General features: G+C 43.3%; 1 protein-coding gene across 1 annotated transcript in view; it reads right to left on the bottom strand.

The window, feature by feature from the left end:
- Positions 1–16533, bottom strand: part of UBE2D3 (ubiquitin conjugating enzyme E2 D3) — a 53877-nt gene extending 37344 nt beyond the window's left edge. The window contains exon 1 of the mRNA XM_019526171.1: positions 16500–16533. Coding sequence (XP_019381716.1) covers positions 16500–16523 — 24 coding nt within the window. The 5' untranslated portion in view covers positions 16524–16533. The remainder of the gene's footprint in view (positions 1–16499) is intronic.
- Between the last annotated feature and the right edge of the window lie 6 nt (positions 16534–16539).

Below are 16539 nucleotides of genomic sequence, written 5' to 3'. Positions count from 1 at the left end.
CCCCCCCCCCCCCCCCCCCCCCCCCCCGGCACGGGCCCTGATCTGCCCCCCAACCCCTTCCCTCTTCTTCTTCCCAGACTTACCAGCCAGACTCTGCTCTCCAACCTGCCAGGCTGCATGCATGCACACAGCATTTAATCAGCGACATTATCAGTCACATCAGCCAAAAAAAGCTGACTGCTGATAATGTCAATTTTGCTTTTGATCGGTACCAGTACGACATGAACTGATGCATCTGTGCACCTCTAGAGAAATTTCCTCCTCAGAGTGACCAGCTGCCTTAGCTCTAATATTTGCCCTTCCCTGTCATATGTATCGATGGTTTTTTAACAAGTGACTTCCCGAATGTTAGTTCTAAGGAGCAATCATATGCAGAGATCTCAGATCTAGAGCAAGAAATAGATGAAGAATAAGCAGGACACAGAATTCAAATTATTATAACAAGAGAAGGGCAAGTCTCGTGTTTAAAAGCATAGGGATACAGGACTCTAGTTCTTTGGCTCTGACAGACTGCTGGCAGGGGCGATGTGTAGGGGGATACACGAGCACCCCTGAGCATGACAGTGCACCTCCTACAAAAAGGCACCGCCTACACCCTCCGCCACTGCTGGCAGCATCTGCGGGAGCACCCGCTTACTGATGCCATGCTCCCGCTGCCTCCAGGAGCACATATCGTTCATGACTGCTGATGTAGCTTTGTGGACATCATAGCCTCTATGCCCCAAACTCTACTTTTCTGGTGAAGATTAGTCACACAAGATGCTGAAAGTTTAATCCAGGATGCTGGGCTGACATAACTATGACAGTCCAGGAACTATGAGGCAAGTTTTTTTTGTGGGTAATACTTTTTAGTGGACTGTCTAGTTGTCTAAATACATTAGACAAGCTTACAAATGCAAGACCTGCTTGGGCTCAAGGGAAATTTACAAAATACCTTCAAAAGGTAAGCTGGGAAACAAATATTCATAAACTGGCTGAACACAAGGAACCAAGGACTGAAGATTGGTATTGAATTTATAGCATACTATAATTTACTTGATTCCTGAAATTCTGCTTTTACCCTACAGGTGATAATGACACTCTCCTCCCTTTTGATAGGTCTTGATTTCCCATTAATCAGGTTTCTTTTCTTCTATTAATTGTCTCCTACACATGGGAATCTCTTCTCCAATTTCACACCCTGCAGTTTTTAATCATTGCTGCGCCTGCTACTTCCCTTAGCCCTGAAGAACACCTTGAAGATTAAAAGCATTTTAAGCATCAGTTACACCCTACTACTCCTAGTCAGAGTCCTGTGAGCTGCAACACACACCACAGCAATTAAGCTAGAATTAATTTCAGTAAAGAAGTATGAAAATTACAGCACAACTGAAAGAGTGGAGAACCCACCTGCTGTTAAGACAGTCAGGACAGTAATCATTTTTGTACAGGGAACAAGAGACTTTTCTCAAAGTCTTGACACATACTGTATTTTCTTGCATATAAAACACACCCTTAAATAAAACATACACCTGGTTTGTTTTTGCAAGGCAGAATGTAGAAAAAGATTTTTCAAAGGTAATGGCCCACTGTGAGACAGAGCAAGTGCTGCTGGAAACACAAGTCCATGTGGCAGCATGAACTTCCTGGTGTGACAGACTTCCCTCCTGCGTTACGTGAGGAATAATGACTTGCATTTGAAAACTTGTCTAACTCCATCACAGTTACATAACTGGTTCAATGAAAGATATAACTCTAAAATCTTTGCCATACTTCCCAGACGCTCTATATGTTTTTAAGAGGTTAGGCTTCAGAACATACCCAAGGGCAAGTAGCAAGACTATTACTTCTTTATTACAAGTAGTTCTTAATAAATCCCTACACCTAAAATGTCAGTTCCACATCACAAGCCTTATCAAAATACTATCATACAGTTCACTTGCTGCTTCTGGCATAAGCTACAGTGCTCAGCCAATAGCTAGAACTGTGAGAAAGTTAATACAAGACTCCACCCCTTCAGTTTGCTAAGCAGACACAAGCAGCAGCCATCTTGGCAACTTTAAGGCATCCAGTATTTCCAGGAGTGCTGCTTTTCCAAAAAAAGAAACAGCTTCCATGCTCAAAATGCACACCCCAATTTTGGGAGCAGAGGGGGGGGCTGATTTTGGGGAAAACTACATCCAGTATGTGAGAAAGTGTGGTAATTCAAATACATATCTTTATTTAAATTTCCATCATATGTAATTTTGAACAATGGACTGTACTCCCACTATACTATAAACTAGTGGCTTGTAGCCTTTTCAGCCTTTACTACTACATTTTTTTTTCCCGTTTATCAGCAACTCAGCTAGGAAGCACAAACCTACAATATAAACTCAGAAGAGATAAGAAGAGGTGAACGGAAGATTAAAAAGTTGAGAACCACTTGCTGGTGCTAAGTGAGGACAGTGGCACCAGAACCATACCCTGCCTTGCCCCACTCTTTCTACCATCCACACTTTCCCTGCCCCTCATCCATACTCAAGGAGATGAGGGCAAGCCCTGAGGCTGCTTCTCTGGGTCTTGTATGCTAGCAACCAGGGCCATGTATGCCTAGGGCCCTTCCTGCCAGCCCTGAGAGCATGGTTGGAGGTGTGGGGACAAGCCAAAGGGAAAAGCATGGCTCTGACCCACACATCTGCCTTCCTGATGGAAGTGGAGTGCATTGCTCAGTGTGGGGGGCAGGCAGCAGAAGCCAGTAACAGTGCTGGTCCCCAAAGGAGCAATGGCAAGTGTTGTTTGTCCACAGGAGGCTGGGGTGGACACAGCATGTTGGACATGGGGAAGATTACCTTCTCACACAGGAGCTGTGGGCTGCAGCAACCTTAGAGGGATCTCATAGCACCCTGAGAACCTCTGCTTTAGAGCACATGAAAAACTTGACATTTAAAACCCAAAAACATCTGAGTCAGCAGTGACTCCCAAGAGAATCTGAACGTCTATACAAGGCCAGTGATGGTGAACTGGGGCACCAATTATAATATTATAATTATTCATGTATACTTTTTCCAGTTTGTTCAAATACTGTTTCCAGTCATGTTATTTTTTTATGTGCTATAATAAATAGTTTTTAAATGGGGTGCCACTAAATTCAGAAAAGTTAAGGAGGGGCATTTGTGTCTAAAAAGTTGAGAACCACTGATTTAAAGGTTAACCTCATCAGGGCACGAACTGTACATCTGGACAGTCTGTAACAATGTGGTCTTGTTACAATGTTCACTAGCCCTGATCAGAAAGGTTACATTACATTTAAAAATCTACATAAAAAAAACTTAAGCACTTTATTTCATAAGTGTTACCCTTGTTTCTTAGAATCATAGAATCAATGAGTCAGAAGGGACCTAGATAGATCATCTAGTCCAACCCCCTGCCATGGGCAGAAAGGAGCACTGGGAGTGGCAGGGGTCGTAAGACCCCAGCCAGGTGCCTATCCAGTCTCCTCTTCTTATGCTACCTTACTTAAAACATCCTATGTACAACTGTAATTCAGCGTACTTATTTACAGGACCACATTTTTTCTGATAGAACTGTGTCATTCACTATACAATACAGTGCATTAAAAGAGACTGTTCTCTGTAAATGAGGTCAGCAACCTATGGCCCACGGGCTATATCCAGCCCAACACACAAAACGAAATGTGAAAAAGTGTAAGTGGGCTGTGAACTTAGACATGGTATAAAATACTTCAAAGCATTCAAAAACCAAGCCCTGTGGTATCTCAAGTTAAAGATGAACAAAATCACTTGTCTCAATTACCTAACCATGAAATGGAAGAATTACACGTCACAAGGTGTAGAAGATTAGCAAACATTAATGAACTTAAGTAATAAAGACCATCAATAAACTTGAAAGAAAATTCACAAATCTGTATTTAGTGCAAGATATGGGCAGTGTAAAAACTAAGATATGACTGAATGATCAAAAAAGAGAAGGTCCACCTTTAGCACCATAATCCTAATGCTTCTTACATTTAAATTCCTTAACTCTGCAACCATAATACTATAACATAGAGGTTTTCTGGCACACATTTCCATGTTAAACACAACAAAAATTAACTCCAATACAGGGAATTATTTTGGTCTCTATATGGGGCAATCAGAGGGGTTGGAAGCTATAGAACTGCATCAAACCTCCAACACTTGATCACATAACTGGTAGCTGCATAATTACCTGTTGTGGATCAGTCATAGTAGACTGTGGGACAGAGCAGGGGAGAAGGGAAACAGACACAGAGGAATAAAGCTCTGCCCAGGTGCTTTGTGGCAGTTTCCAAGAGCATAGAGCAGCAGTTTTCAACCCCTGGTCCACAGACCCCTGAGGTCTCACATAGCTAAGGAACCCACAAAAGATGACTATGATCAAAGGTATACAAATACCCACACTTACAATTCAAAGGTGTCTGCACCTCCATTTGAAAATTTGTAGGGGTCTGCAAGTGAAATGGTTGAAAACTACTGCTGCAGAAGACCATTCAGGATCAAAAAGAATTGGTTCAGTTTCAATGTTTGTATTTTATTTTTTTCTTCTTTGGTGGGGGGCATAACTCCAAAGTATGGTACCACAACGGCCAAGAGAAAATTACAGGGTTCCAGGGCTGAAGGATATCAGGTATGATCATCTTCATGAAACTTAATCCTAACAAGGTTTTACCAACCGTAGGCAGTGATTCAGGCACTGGTTAGTCTATCAAAGTCTATCTGAAGCAAATTTTCCTAGGAATAGCTAGAAGCACCCCTCTAGATTTTGCATGATAGGAGTCCCACTGTGTGATTTCTCAAAAGGTAGAAAGGAAAACTTTAAAATAGATTAATTTAGAGTCTGAACCTTTGCTACCCAACACATCTGGCATAGTAATTCACTTTTTTATGAACAACTCATCCTGAAACAAGCCTTTAAAAATTCTTGGACCCCCGTGAGTTGAAAAATGACATTTAAACTTGTTTTTTCCCCCCCTTTTTGCTGTTTTGTGACATGTAAAGGTGACCTTTTTTTAAAACCAAGCACAAAAATTGTAACTTTTTTGATAACTAATCAGCAAGGGTTCACTTTGGCTAGAAACAGACATCACCTATTGAAGCAGATCAGCAGCACATGATGTGTTGCGGTAGCCAATCAGCTTCATTTAGCAGAACACAAGTCACCCCATGCCCCACCCTTGAGGGTGCAGGACAAGGGGCAATGTAATCTCCCCACTTTTCATGTTCAGCCAGAGCTGATCTCCACAATCACAGAGGACAGGAGTGGGAAAAGCAGGACTCTTCATCCTCATCCAGATCTGTCTCCTGCAATCACTTGGGAGCAGGTAGGGCTGAGCAGGAAAGACCTTTTCTCTGTTCAGCCAGACTCACCCAACAGTAGGGAACACTGACTTCCTTGCTTAAGGAGAAGCACCTCAGATTACCTAAGCTGTATGGAAAGCAGACAGGTGAGAGTTCCTCAAGCCCCCAGAGTACCTGCCTGGGGTGGCTGGTGAGTATGAACAGCTCAGGCTGCTCTAGTCTCCCACCAAAGAGGTAATAGACATCTGCTGCAATAAAGCAGCAGGGTCTATTACTACCTTTTGTTGTACCATTAATTTTCCTCTGATGTGGTGTAGCACAGGGTAGCAACGTCTATTAGTTCAACATTTGTTCTGCCATAAAAATGTTTATGCGAGTGAGATGTCAGGTGCCATCTATTTGCAACCTGAGATGTAACACATCAAATGAAGGCCCTGAGTACTCTTCAACAAGCTTGTTTTATTCAAAATGTTTCCTGTTAATAAAATAATTATTTAAGTGGTCTGACTAAAAACAGTTTCCTCAATCTTTACTCAGTTTTCAGTCTTAGCTCTTAAGCTACTCCACGTGACTAATTTTCCAGCAGCAAGTCTTTTTCTACACTTAAATCTCACCAAAATATACCAAAAACATTAGCACTAGATTCAACTACTTTTAAAGAAGCAAAGAAGTCATCTTTTTTACAAAGTATCTATCATATAGTCTAAGCCAGGGTGGTCAACCCCTCTGCTTCCCCCCCAGGCCTGTAGGCCAGATCCAATCCCCAGTGTTGTGTCATCCTGTGTACAGGGATCCCCCATGGGTCCAAAATGTTGGGGACTGGAGAATGGTGATATTCTCCCCTTCTGCCAAATTCACAGACCTCTGGGGAGCCCTGCAGGATGGATAATGTGGCCTTACACACTAAATTGGACTCTGGACCATTGCTGAATGCCCAAGCCCAAAGCAGGCCCCCAGGGCCTGATTCCAACACAAAGGGCTGGGCAGGCGTGGCACAAGCCTCCCACAATGATGTGGGGTCTGATTGTGCCATATGGGGCTGGATCTCACCCGTGAACCAGCCCCATGCCACTAATTCGGTGTGTGGGGCCAAAAGATTATGTACTACTGGTCTACGCTGAACTTCCTAAAGAGATAAAGAAAAAAGTTTCTAAAAACCCTCTGCCCTCCATTATACACCAAAAAACAGCGAAAAGAAAAGGTAAACTCCACCTTAATCCTCAAAGAGGACTTACATAAAGATATTTTACTGTTACACTTTTGCTGTGAAACATGGCCAGTTCTGTAAAACTAACCCCTGCTACAAGGACAATTTTATATTACTGAATCAGAGAGAGGGTTTTTTTCTCCCCATTTTTAACATTAGATGAATTTAACCCTCTTTATTCTACCTAACAATATAAAATATTATCACAAAAACCCCACAGAAATGTCAAAGAGAGCCAACTACTGATCAAGACACACAAGCTTCAACAAGAATCACTGTCTAGTGACAAGGTCAACCTTACCTGAAGAAGAACCATTTTAAGAACTTCAAGTAATTATATTACTTAGTAAATAACCAACGCTTAGAAATATTACGACGTAAGAGCTTATTAGATATTATTTTAAACTTGAGTTAGTGTAGTTTTCTTAGAACCAAATCTCACATATTTTGAAATCCAGCTTGCAAGAAAGGAATAGGAAAAAAGATTTTAGTATAAACACAAAAGTACATTTGCATAACTATACAAGCAGAAGCACCTAGTGCTTTCAATTTTATTATCTGCCCTGCCTACTTAGTTTCTTTTATTTCCATGGTCTTCAAAGAGCAACAGGATAACAGTATAACAAAAATACCGTTTAACTAGTCTGGAACAAAAATTAAACACCTGAAACAACTCTTGAAGCAGGTTTTCACATTGGTTAACCAGTGTTAAAGTGATAGCACAAAAATAAAGCCATCACTTATCTCAGAAAACTTGAGGTACTCAATTTTTAGTGTGGCTTCATGCTGTTTACCCACTTTCAATAACACCCCTATAGTCTTCTCCATGTTTCTAACAAAATCCTGAAGGCCAGACTACATCCTGAGTTGTACAGAGTTGTTCCCTTTTAACTACTCAACTTTCACCTGGTGCCCACAAAAACTGAATAGAGTGACTATGGGAGGTCGTTTGAAGCAAGTGGATGCCTCTGCACCTTACAGAGGCCTATCTAGGACCTCTTAGCTTATGAAAGAAGTAAATACACTTTCTGGATAAAGAGGCTTACTGCTCCACATTCAACACCTGCTATTTAGCTGTTCTCTATCATCTGTCCTACTGCTGTCCCTCAGATAATACTGAGACAAGGAGTTCAGAAAACACACACAAAAGGTAGGCAACAAAAAGAAGTTAGTGTTTCAAACTGCAGTTCCACACCTACATAAGAACAGAAGTGATGGGTAGAAAGCTTCATTTTCAAAACTCCTGCCTGCTGCTCAAGTCATTACAGAATTGTCCTTTTGATGACAAACTGGTAATATACAAAACTCTGCAGGCATGTAAAAACCAAAAATATCTGTTTTCCCAATAGAGTATATTTTAGTTCAAAATTAAATAAACTGCACAGAAAACTGATCAACACATACAATCTTCAGTGATTATAGGAATTTCTTTAGCATTTCAATGCAACTAGAACTGAGATTTTATTTCAATTGTTAGCACCAAAAACGTATTAAGAATAGTTTCTTAAAACCTGATAACAACACTACAATAATCAAACTTGGGAACTGTATTAGGTGATATTCCTCCTATTTTAGTGCATTAAAACTAGAAATCTGTTGCTATTTGAGAAGCTAAATATTAAACAAGGATTGAAGTTGTAGTTTCTCAGCTAACATGAAAATGTTATTCAGATCTACAATCAGGTGTTGAGGTTGTTTCTATGTAGTACTGTAACTGTAAGCTAAAATTTAATTGCTTTAAGTTCACCATGATGCTATTTTTGACTCCACAGTTGCACATAGCACATTCAATACTTCTGTCAGGGCTTGTCTGTGCAGGGACTCGGTATAAAGTTAAGAAGAAATAGCTATGGCACTGAAGTTAATGCACATGAAGAGTATCCATACATGTGACCATATTTACTCGAATAGAAGACTAGGAATTTCCCCAATCAGCTTTGAGGGAAAAGCCCCATGTCTTATACTTGCATAAGAAGTAGAGAGGGAAGCAGGCAGCTGCTATGGCTCTGACTCTGGTCTTGAGTCCAGGTTGGAGCCAGTGTCAGACCTACAGAACCCTCCTGCAGCTTCTGCTCCCCTGCCCACTCCCTTTCCTCCCACTTCGGCTTGGGTCTTTCCAAAGCATAGAGCACATGGAAATTCCTTGCCCTGCCTGACCAACCAGCAATGTACTCTGTTGCATTGCCTGCCTGGCCAACAAGCAGCGTTGACACTGCTGCATGGCCAGGCATTGACTCAGCTTCAACAAGTGCTGTGCTCCAGGACAAAGCAGCCGGAGCAGCATTTGACAGTAAGGGGAGGTAGCGGTGAGAAGAGGCAAAGACTGGGGAGAAGAGCAGAAGCCGTGGCAAGCTGGAGGTGAGGGGTGCACATGGCAAGGGGAGCAGGAAAGCTGCAAGGTCAAGTGGACAGGGCAAAAAGGGGCCACCAACTCCATTCCACAGCCACTGCTTTCCCTGTTGCAGCAGGGGGTGGGGATGGATTCAAGACAACCCTCAAACACTTAGATGCTATACCTAGAAAATAACTACAAATTTATAAATTTGCCAAATATAGAATCCAACTATTGGGAGGTCATCTTGCATTTGAGTACATACGGTAAAAGTAGCACACATTTGTTCCACTCTTTATATAACTGTTCTTAACTTCTTAAATGTCTGCAGACCACCACTCAGAGCTGTTATTTTCCAAACTTGCATTCAAGCTGAAAATAAGCAAAGCCCAGCATACTACCTATATGTAGGAAGTCTCAAAGGTTTTGTCTACAACAGAGGTGGGCAATTATTTGAGCCCAAGGGCCACCCAGGGACTTTTGATAAGCTGTAATGGGTCAGGTCAGTACTGTTCCCTCTCCCCTTCCCCCACCCTGCAACAATGCACCCAAACTCCCTCTGGAGCTTTGTACACAGGCAGGGAGGAGTGTTCGGGACCAGGACAGGCAGGTGAGGCCACAATCATGGAGCTAGGTGTGGGGCAGTGACAGCTTGGGGCCAGGGCCCAAGCTGAGGCACAATCCACTCCCTGCATGCCCTACCCTGTGAGGGTGGATGGGTGTAGAGGCAGGGCGATGGAAGAAGCTTCAGCAGAGCAGTGCCTGCCCAAGGTCTAGCTCCCAGCCACCTTCCAGCTGCTCCACCTGATTACAGGTGGTTGCTTATCGCACTGGGTGGTCAGAGCAGGTAGCCTGCAGCCCAGAGCTGGAGCCTGGGCACTGAGGTAGGAGCTGCCCAGCTGAAGCTCGCCCCTTGCTCAGAACAGTGCAGCTGGAGGAGAGGGAAGCAAAACAGCCCCACCAGCCTGGGCTCCAGCCAGCATGCAAATTCTGCAGCCAGCTGGGTGCCGCTCTGCTCCCCTCACCTCCTTCCCCCACTGGATCAGGGCAGCAAGAGAAGGCCATGGTGGCTTCAGGCAGGTGGCTCCTGCTGGAGGCAAGGGGAGCAGAGCAGCACCAAGAACAGCCCCACCAGCAGCTGTGCATGCTGGTCAGGGCCCAAGCTGCTGGGCATGGATGGGGCTCAGGCCCACAGTGCCATGGAGGCAGATGCAGGCCAGATCCAGTCAGTTGGTGGGCTGGAACCAGCCCACAGGCCAAATTTTGCCCACCCCTGGTCTACACAGACAAACTGCAATTTAAAAATGGCCTATTTCAGTTTAGTTAAAGAAAGTGTGTCAAAACTCAAATGAGCTGTTAGGCTAAATCTAGACCTCAGGGTGTTCATGCTACTCGCCACTGATTTGCATGCCAAACTACAATCGAAAACTGAAAATTGGGGGAGGAGGGATGGAAGAAGGGGCAGGGTAACATTAACCCACTGGGGAAGAAGGGGCAGAGCAGCACTGACCCACCTCCACCATCTGTATGTTTGACACCCTTAGTTTAAACCTGTTCCTGGATCAGCTACACGGCAAGCCAAACAAAAATATGAAACCTAATTAAAAAATGGGAGTAGTCAAACTGGAATTTACAACCTAACTCATATCAGTTATCATCAGGAATCCAGGTTTTTCGCTTCCCATGGAAAAACAGAAAACACACAGATTTTCCCCTTCACAGGAAGAAACTGCGGATTTCTCTATTTAGTCGGGAAACCCATGGATTTTGTACTTTTGCAAAGAGCTCTCCGCAGGCTGGCAGAGTTCCAGTCTGCAAGGGGCTGGGAGGGAGTGAGAAGACAGTGGTCAGGCAGGGGGCATCATGTGCATGTATACTGGCTACCAGCCAGCCTGGACAGCAACTCCCATAGGTAAGTGGGGGGCAGGAATTGAGGCCCCCACAGGGAGGGAGGGATTTGGGCAGGGCTCGGGCTGCTGCCCAGCCAGGGGGTATGGGGGGGCTGGGGCCCAGGGCCACAATGTGCAGCCTGCAGGAATGTGACAGGGCCACAGGCAACTTGTCAGGGAGGTGGGGAGGGGTGCTGGTTCTCTGCTGCTGCAACCACTCCTGTGCTCCTCAGATCTGTGCATAGGGCAGGGGTGCGCTGCTTACCCTGCTGCCCTCCAGCAGGGCTTCTGCAACCCAGTGCTACAGGGCAGCATGGGGCCACACAGGAAAGCTGCCTGACCTCTGAAAGTGTGTGCAGTAGCAGGGAAGCCCCCACGCCCACTGCCTAAGCCTGCAGCAGGTGGGGGGGGGGTTTGGCACTCCCTGCAGCAGCCACGGCCTTCTGTTGGGGGCAGGGGGCTGCAGACCCATGTCCCTAGCAGCTAGAGGTCCCCCTCTGGCAGGGCGGGGGGGGGGGCCAGGGAAGAAGGACCCTTTCATTTTAACCACAGATTTTGGGGGGTTTCATCAGAGAATTTGCGAATTTTTAGCCATAGAAAACCAGGATCCCCAGTTATGTAAACTAAACTAACTCAGATGGAAAACATCTTCAGTTAAACTGCTTTGAGTTTTCTTTTGAGCTAACAAGACCTCAGCTAGTCTGAGGAGAACTGCACCTCATTCTCTTAAGGTAATGAGAGAAATCAAAGCGTTAGTCTCAATTCATAATATTCTGCTTAAGCAGAATAATGAGAAGCGAAGCTTATTCTGGAGACAGACATCTAGTTGAAAACTGATACTGACATTGGCAATACAGCTACTCCTTGCTTTACATAGTAGTTACATTCTTGAAAATGCAATTTTAAATGAAACGATGTTAAGAGAATCCAACTATATCACAGTAGTTACCTACTAGCAGGCGGCAGCCAAACACTGCGCGAATTCAAACAAATATGTTCTCTAACAGATCGGTGATGTAATAATGAAAGAACTTTAACGAGGACAATGTTAAGTGAGGAGTACCTGTCTGTCGTTTAAGACAGTTTCCACACATGCTTTTATAAACACTTTTCATCAACATGGTTGCTCCCAGAGATACCAAGTGTAAACTTTTCTAGGGAAAGCACATGCATTCTCATAATTTAAACGCATTCCAAAGCAGCAGATACCCATATTGCAATTCAAGTATTTGTTATACATAGACACAAGTGACTAAGCTACCAAGAATAAGTTATGATACAAAATGCCTCCCAAAGTCTTAGTTTCTTCTTAGCTTCATGTACAAGAAACAGGAGAAGCTGAATCCAAGTACAATATTCTTATATGTAATACTTCATATACCAGAAGCAGAGGTTCTAATCAGATCAGCACCTCAGGAGCTGTACAAAGTAAGGTAAGTATCAAACATTAAGAAAAAAACAAGGAAAGGAAATTTGAAAGAAATAGTAATAAAAATATGGATTTAGCAGGCCAAGAGCATTACAAAAAATCTCTACTGGCTATGTCAGTTTCCTTGTAGGCAGAATATTGACTAAAGATTTGAAAAGACACGGTAGAAAAATCTAAGAACTAATTCTGGAAGGCTGGTTTAAGACAGCCTAGAAAGAGAAAAAACAAAAAACCCCAAAAAACAACCCAGAAATGCCTTGGAAAAGGTACTTGTGGGAAACTGTATAAGCAGAGGCTGACATCATCAGACAGCCAGAGTGACACAGCAAAATAAAGAGCAAATATGCAGAAAAAGAGCTAGGTTTCTGTAAAATGTCTTTTAGCAGAAAACAAATGTTATATTTGATTACTAAAGAAAAGAAGGGTCTGTGCTGACATGTCAGAACATGTACTAGAGCAAATCAAAGCATACAGACCACCAGTACTCTCCAAGCACTGTGGTTTTAAGTTACTGGTGCAGATCTCCCACCAATGATATCTGAGGTTTGTCTGATGGCTTTTGAATACTCTCTAACCAACTAAAAAATAAGTATTCTGTGCACTACTACACTCTATGCAGTACTAGATAGTTTTGGGGGCAAACTGAACTAGAAACAATACTGAGTTACACACCAGGGAACAGCCAAAAAGCAGTGTGGTCTAGAGAGATTAGAGCCATAGCAGCTGCAGGAAACGAAGGGAAGATTTAGATTTGAAGGCAAGGTTTGCACCCAGAAAGTTGAATAAAATAGATAAACAAATTATAACCAAGCACTTATACTCAGCACGTTTAAGTTGGAAGGGAACAATCCACGAAAATCACTTTGGAAGCTGTTCTTACAACAAAAAAAACAAAACAAAAAACCTCAACCATAAACACCTACAAAAACCATTTAATCAGACTGTTAGCCTGTGACAAACATAATACTCCTTTACTATCTAGTTAAAAGAGCCCTCAGTTTTATTTTTTTAAAAATGTAACTTAGTATTATAAAACATCTATTTAAGTAAAATTCAAATGCAATAAAATATAATCCAACTTAACAGCAAGCATCTCAAGTCTAAGACTGCATTTCACCCTCTATATTTGGAGAGCACCAATTTCTTGCTATTTTTGTGATGGCGGAGTCACAAGAATGAACAAAGAAAAAATTCTGGCACATAACGTAAATCTGTGATGGGACCAAACAGGCCAGTTTTTAAATCTATTAATTTTAGAAGTGGTCATTATTAAAAACAACATCTATTTTAGACAAGTTCCCACTGACCTATCCCATTTTCTGGGTAGATTCACAACATGCGTTTCACAGAGGAATATAGTCCCATAAACAAATGCTCAAGTACTCTGAAATTGAACAGGACTTATTTTTTTTTATTATTAAAAAAATCCATTAACATTTATACATTTTCCATCTCTTCCCAAATATCATAAGCCATTATTTTGGTCATATAATCCCATATTTAAAAGAAAAATAATTAACATCAAAATTGAATATTCAGTTTGATGATACTATGCTTCCAGAAACGCACCTCAATTTGAAGCCACCACTTGCAAACCAAATTTATTCCAACAGAAGTTAACTTTTACCAGCATAGATGGCAGTTATGCTGGCATGTTGGTCATACATCTTCACTCCCCCCCACCACCATGGCTATGCAAAGAGTCTTTAACTGAAGACCTGGCCTCAGTGACCTTATGATATCTTAACAGTGACCTAGAACTGCAAAATTCAAAACATTTTATAGTATGAAAATGTAACCGTTAGCAGAAGTGCCAAATCAAAATCAGAGGCAACAGAACTTTTATAGATAATGAAATGTCTTATCCTGAAACAGTCATTTTAAATTTCTACATTTAAAAAAAAAAGATGGTGAAATCAGGGTTTCGGGCATCTGCGGACACCCAAGTTAAATGTTTCGTTTCACTCTGTATCAAAACACACTTGTGGACCACAAGTCAACCCAACCAAATCAAGCATGAATGAAAATGCCTCTGCTTTGTGCATCTTGCATGTCACCTGCTGCAGAAAGTGAACTTTAGTCTTGGCACATAAAATTTCCAAAGACTGCAAATCAGACTAGATGGAGTCATCATAGCAAACTAAGGTCTTAACTCACTTTATACAGGCCTGGATTAGTGCCAAGAAGGGTATAAGGAAGCACTGAGTTCCAAGGTCTGGAGATTCCACTTTTCCAACAACACAACACATCATTCTCATTAAGAAACTCTTTTTGCTAGACTTTATTGTCAAACCTGAGCCATTTGTATTGGCAAGCACTGCTTTTGGTAAAAGCAGTGTGAAGTCTTAGTATCTGGATAATTGGATGCTTATAAACAAGGGCTGACCAACTTCTAAGGTACTGGGGGCCGCACAAGTCAACCACAGGTCCCCTGGGTCACATGCTACATAGATGTTTCCCCCCATCCCTCCCCAGTGCACCTGCTCGGGTGAACCCTCCCACAGCTGCACTGTACATTCACAGGGTGCCAGGTTCACCCTCAGCTCCCCAAGCCAAACTGCACTGCCCCACCCCCTGGGGCCGAGATAGGAAGCAGGAGCTGGAGACAGGAGGGGGAACCCAGGGACTCCGGCTGTGTTGCAGTCAGAGCAACGGATGTGGCAGCCCAACAAAAGCCCAAGCAGCACAACAGCCCTGCTATAAACAGTAACTTTCTAGAGATAGAGAATGCTTAAAAACAGAAGTAAAAAATGTGAATGAAACATCACTTTACAGGTATACCTCATAACTTAAGTCTACTTATCCCAAAACTAAAAGTCCTAAACACTGGCCTTGGATATTGTATAACTGATTCCAGTAGTGGAAAAAACCAACCAAGAACAAGACACTGACCTGAGTAGCTGACAGCCCCTGCTCCACAAAGCTTACAGTCTGCATAGACTTTTTGAAACAAAATTGATTTATTTTTAAAAATGTTTTAAATATCAGATCCGCTATACATTTGAGATCCTGCCTTGGCACAGACCTGACCATAAATTATTCTTGTGAACAAATGCCTGAGTTTCAGATGCATTTTACTGCAAGTTGATGACAAAGCACACCAAGGAATCCCCTAGCCTGTTTTAATAATATCCACTAATGCAAGGGGAACAAGTTTTGATGGCAGATTCACCAGGAATTGTTTTTCTGAAATTATTTAAATACTGTAGCTGTAATCCAAGTCCACACTTTCTACTTACAGTGATGTTAAGAGCTTTTATATTTTCAAGGGCTTTATTCAACATTAGATGCGAATTATACGATACAAGCTTCATTTGAATCGATTGACTAGTTTGACTAAAATAAGGACACCACTGTCAGGATGTGCAACATCAAATAATGACAGCACTATAGTACTTGAGAAAGTGTCCAAGCAAAAGTTTCCAGAATATTTCAGGATACTCTGATTGTCTACCTTCTCGGCAGGGTCAAAATGATGAAGAGCAAATATTTCTGCCCCCTCCCCTGCAAATATTGAGCATATTTTAAAACCCTGAAATGGATGCTCATCAAAATCAACTTCACATCAAAACCACTCTGCTTCAATCACGGGATACCTCATTTGGGAATTTAGTTGCTGCACTTCACAAGAACATCCCTGAAACAGGAGAGGATCACAGAGCTCCCTAAATCTCCCTGTGCCACTTCTTCTCTGGAAGCGATTTAAACATTTGGCCCTATGACGTTTTTTTTCCACGTTAGCTGTTAAAAAAATATTTATACACACACATATATCACTCCACCCAGCTGGATTGAGCAACGCCATCCTCCGTCCTGCACACAAACACTTCCGCCCCTTGTGAAGGCAGCACAGGCTCCTCCAAGGCGAGGCACACGGGCCAGGCCAGAGTGGGGCTATGGGGGGAGCGGGACAGCCAGCAGTGCCTGGGTACCGCAGCTGCTGTGCCACAGTGGCCAGGCGCGCGTGTGCACGTTGTGTGTGCGTGTCATGTTATTGCAGAAAGCCAGAGATCCCGGAAAGAGCCTGAACGGGGCGAACCCGCCGCCATCTTACAATGCGGGAAAGAAGTTACAGGCCAGAAGCGAAGGGCGAGTCGCGCGGGGGACAGGCCCTACCGGCCACAAAAAGCCAGAGCCTGCAGGAAACGGCCCCACCATGTAAAATGGGACCCAAACAGGTTGGGGGGAAGATGCCGTGGCCTCAATGAGGCACCGGCCATGGGGAATTGCTGCCAACACCCCGGTCGGGCCCTGGCGTTTGGGAGACACCGCAGAGACATCGGCGCCTGCCCCCCCCGGGCCGAGACAAAGCCGCAGCCCCTCGCCCGGCCCGGCGGCTCCTCACCTTGTTGATGCGTTTCAGCGCCATTGTGGGTGCGGGTGCC

The sequence above is a fragment of the Gavialis gangeticus genome, unplaced genomic scaffold, assembly GCF_001723915.1.
Source record: "Gavialis gangeticus isolate Ggan-Ray unplaced genomic scaffold, GavGan_comp1, whole genome shotgun sequence".
In the NCBI taxonomy this organism is placed as follows: Eukaryota; Metazoa; Chordata; order Crocodylia; family Gavialidae; genus Gavialis; species Gavialis gangeticus.
Note: the sequence above shows the minus strand (reverse complement) of the source record. Positions and strands in the feature narration are given on the sequence as shown.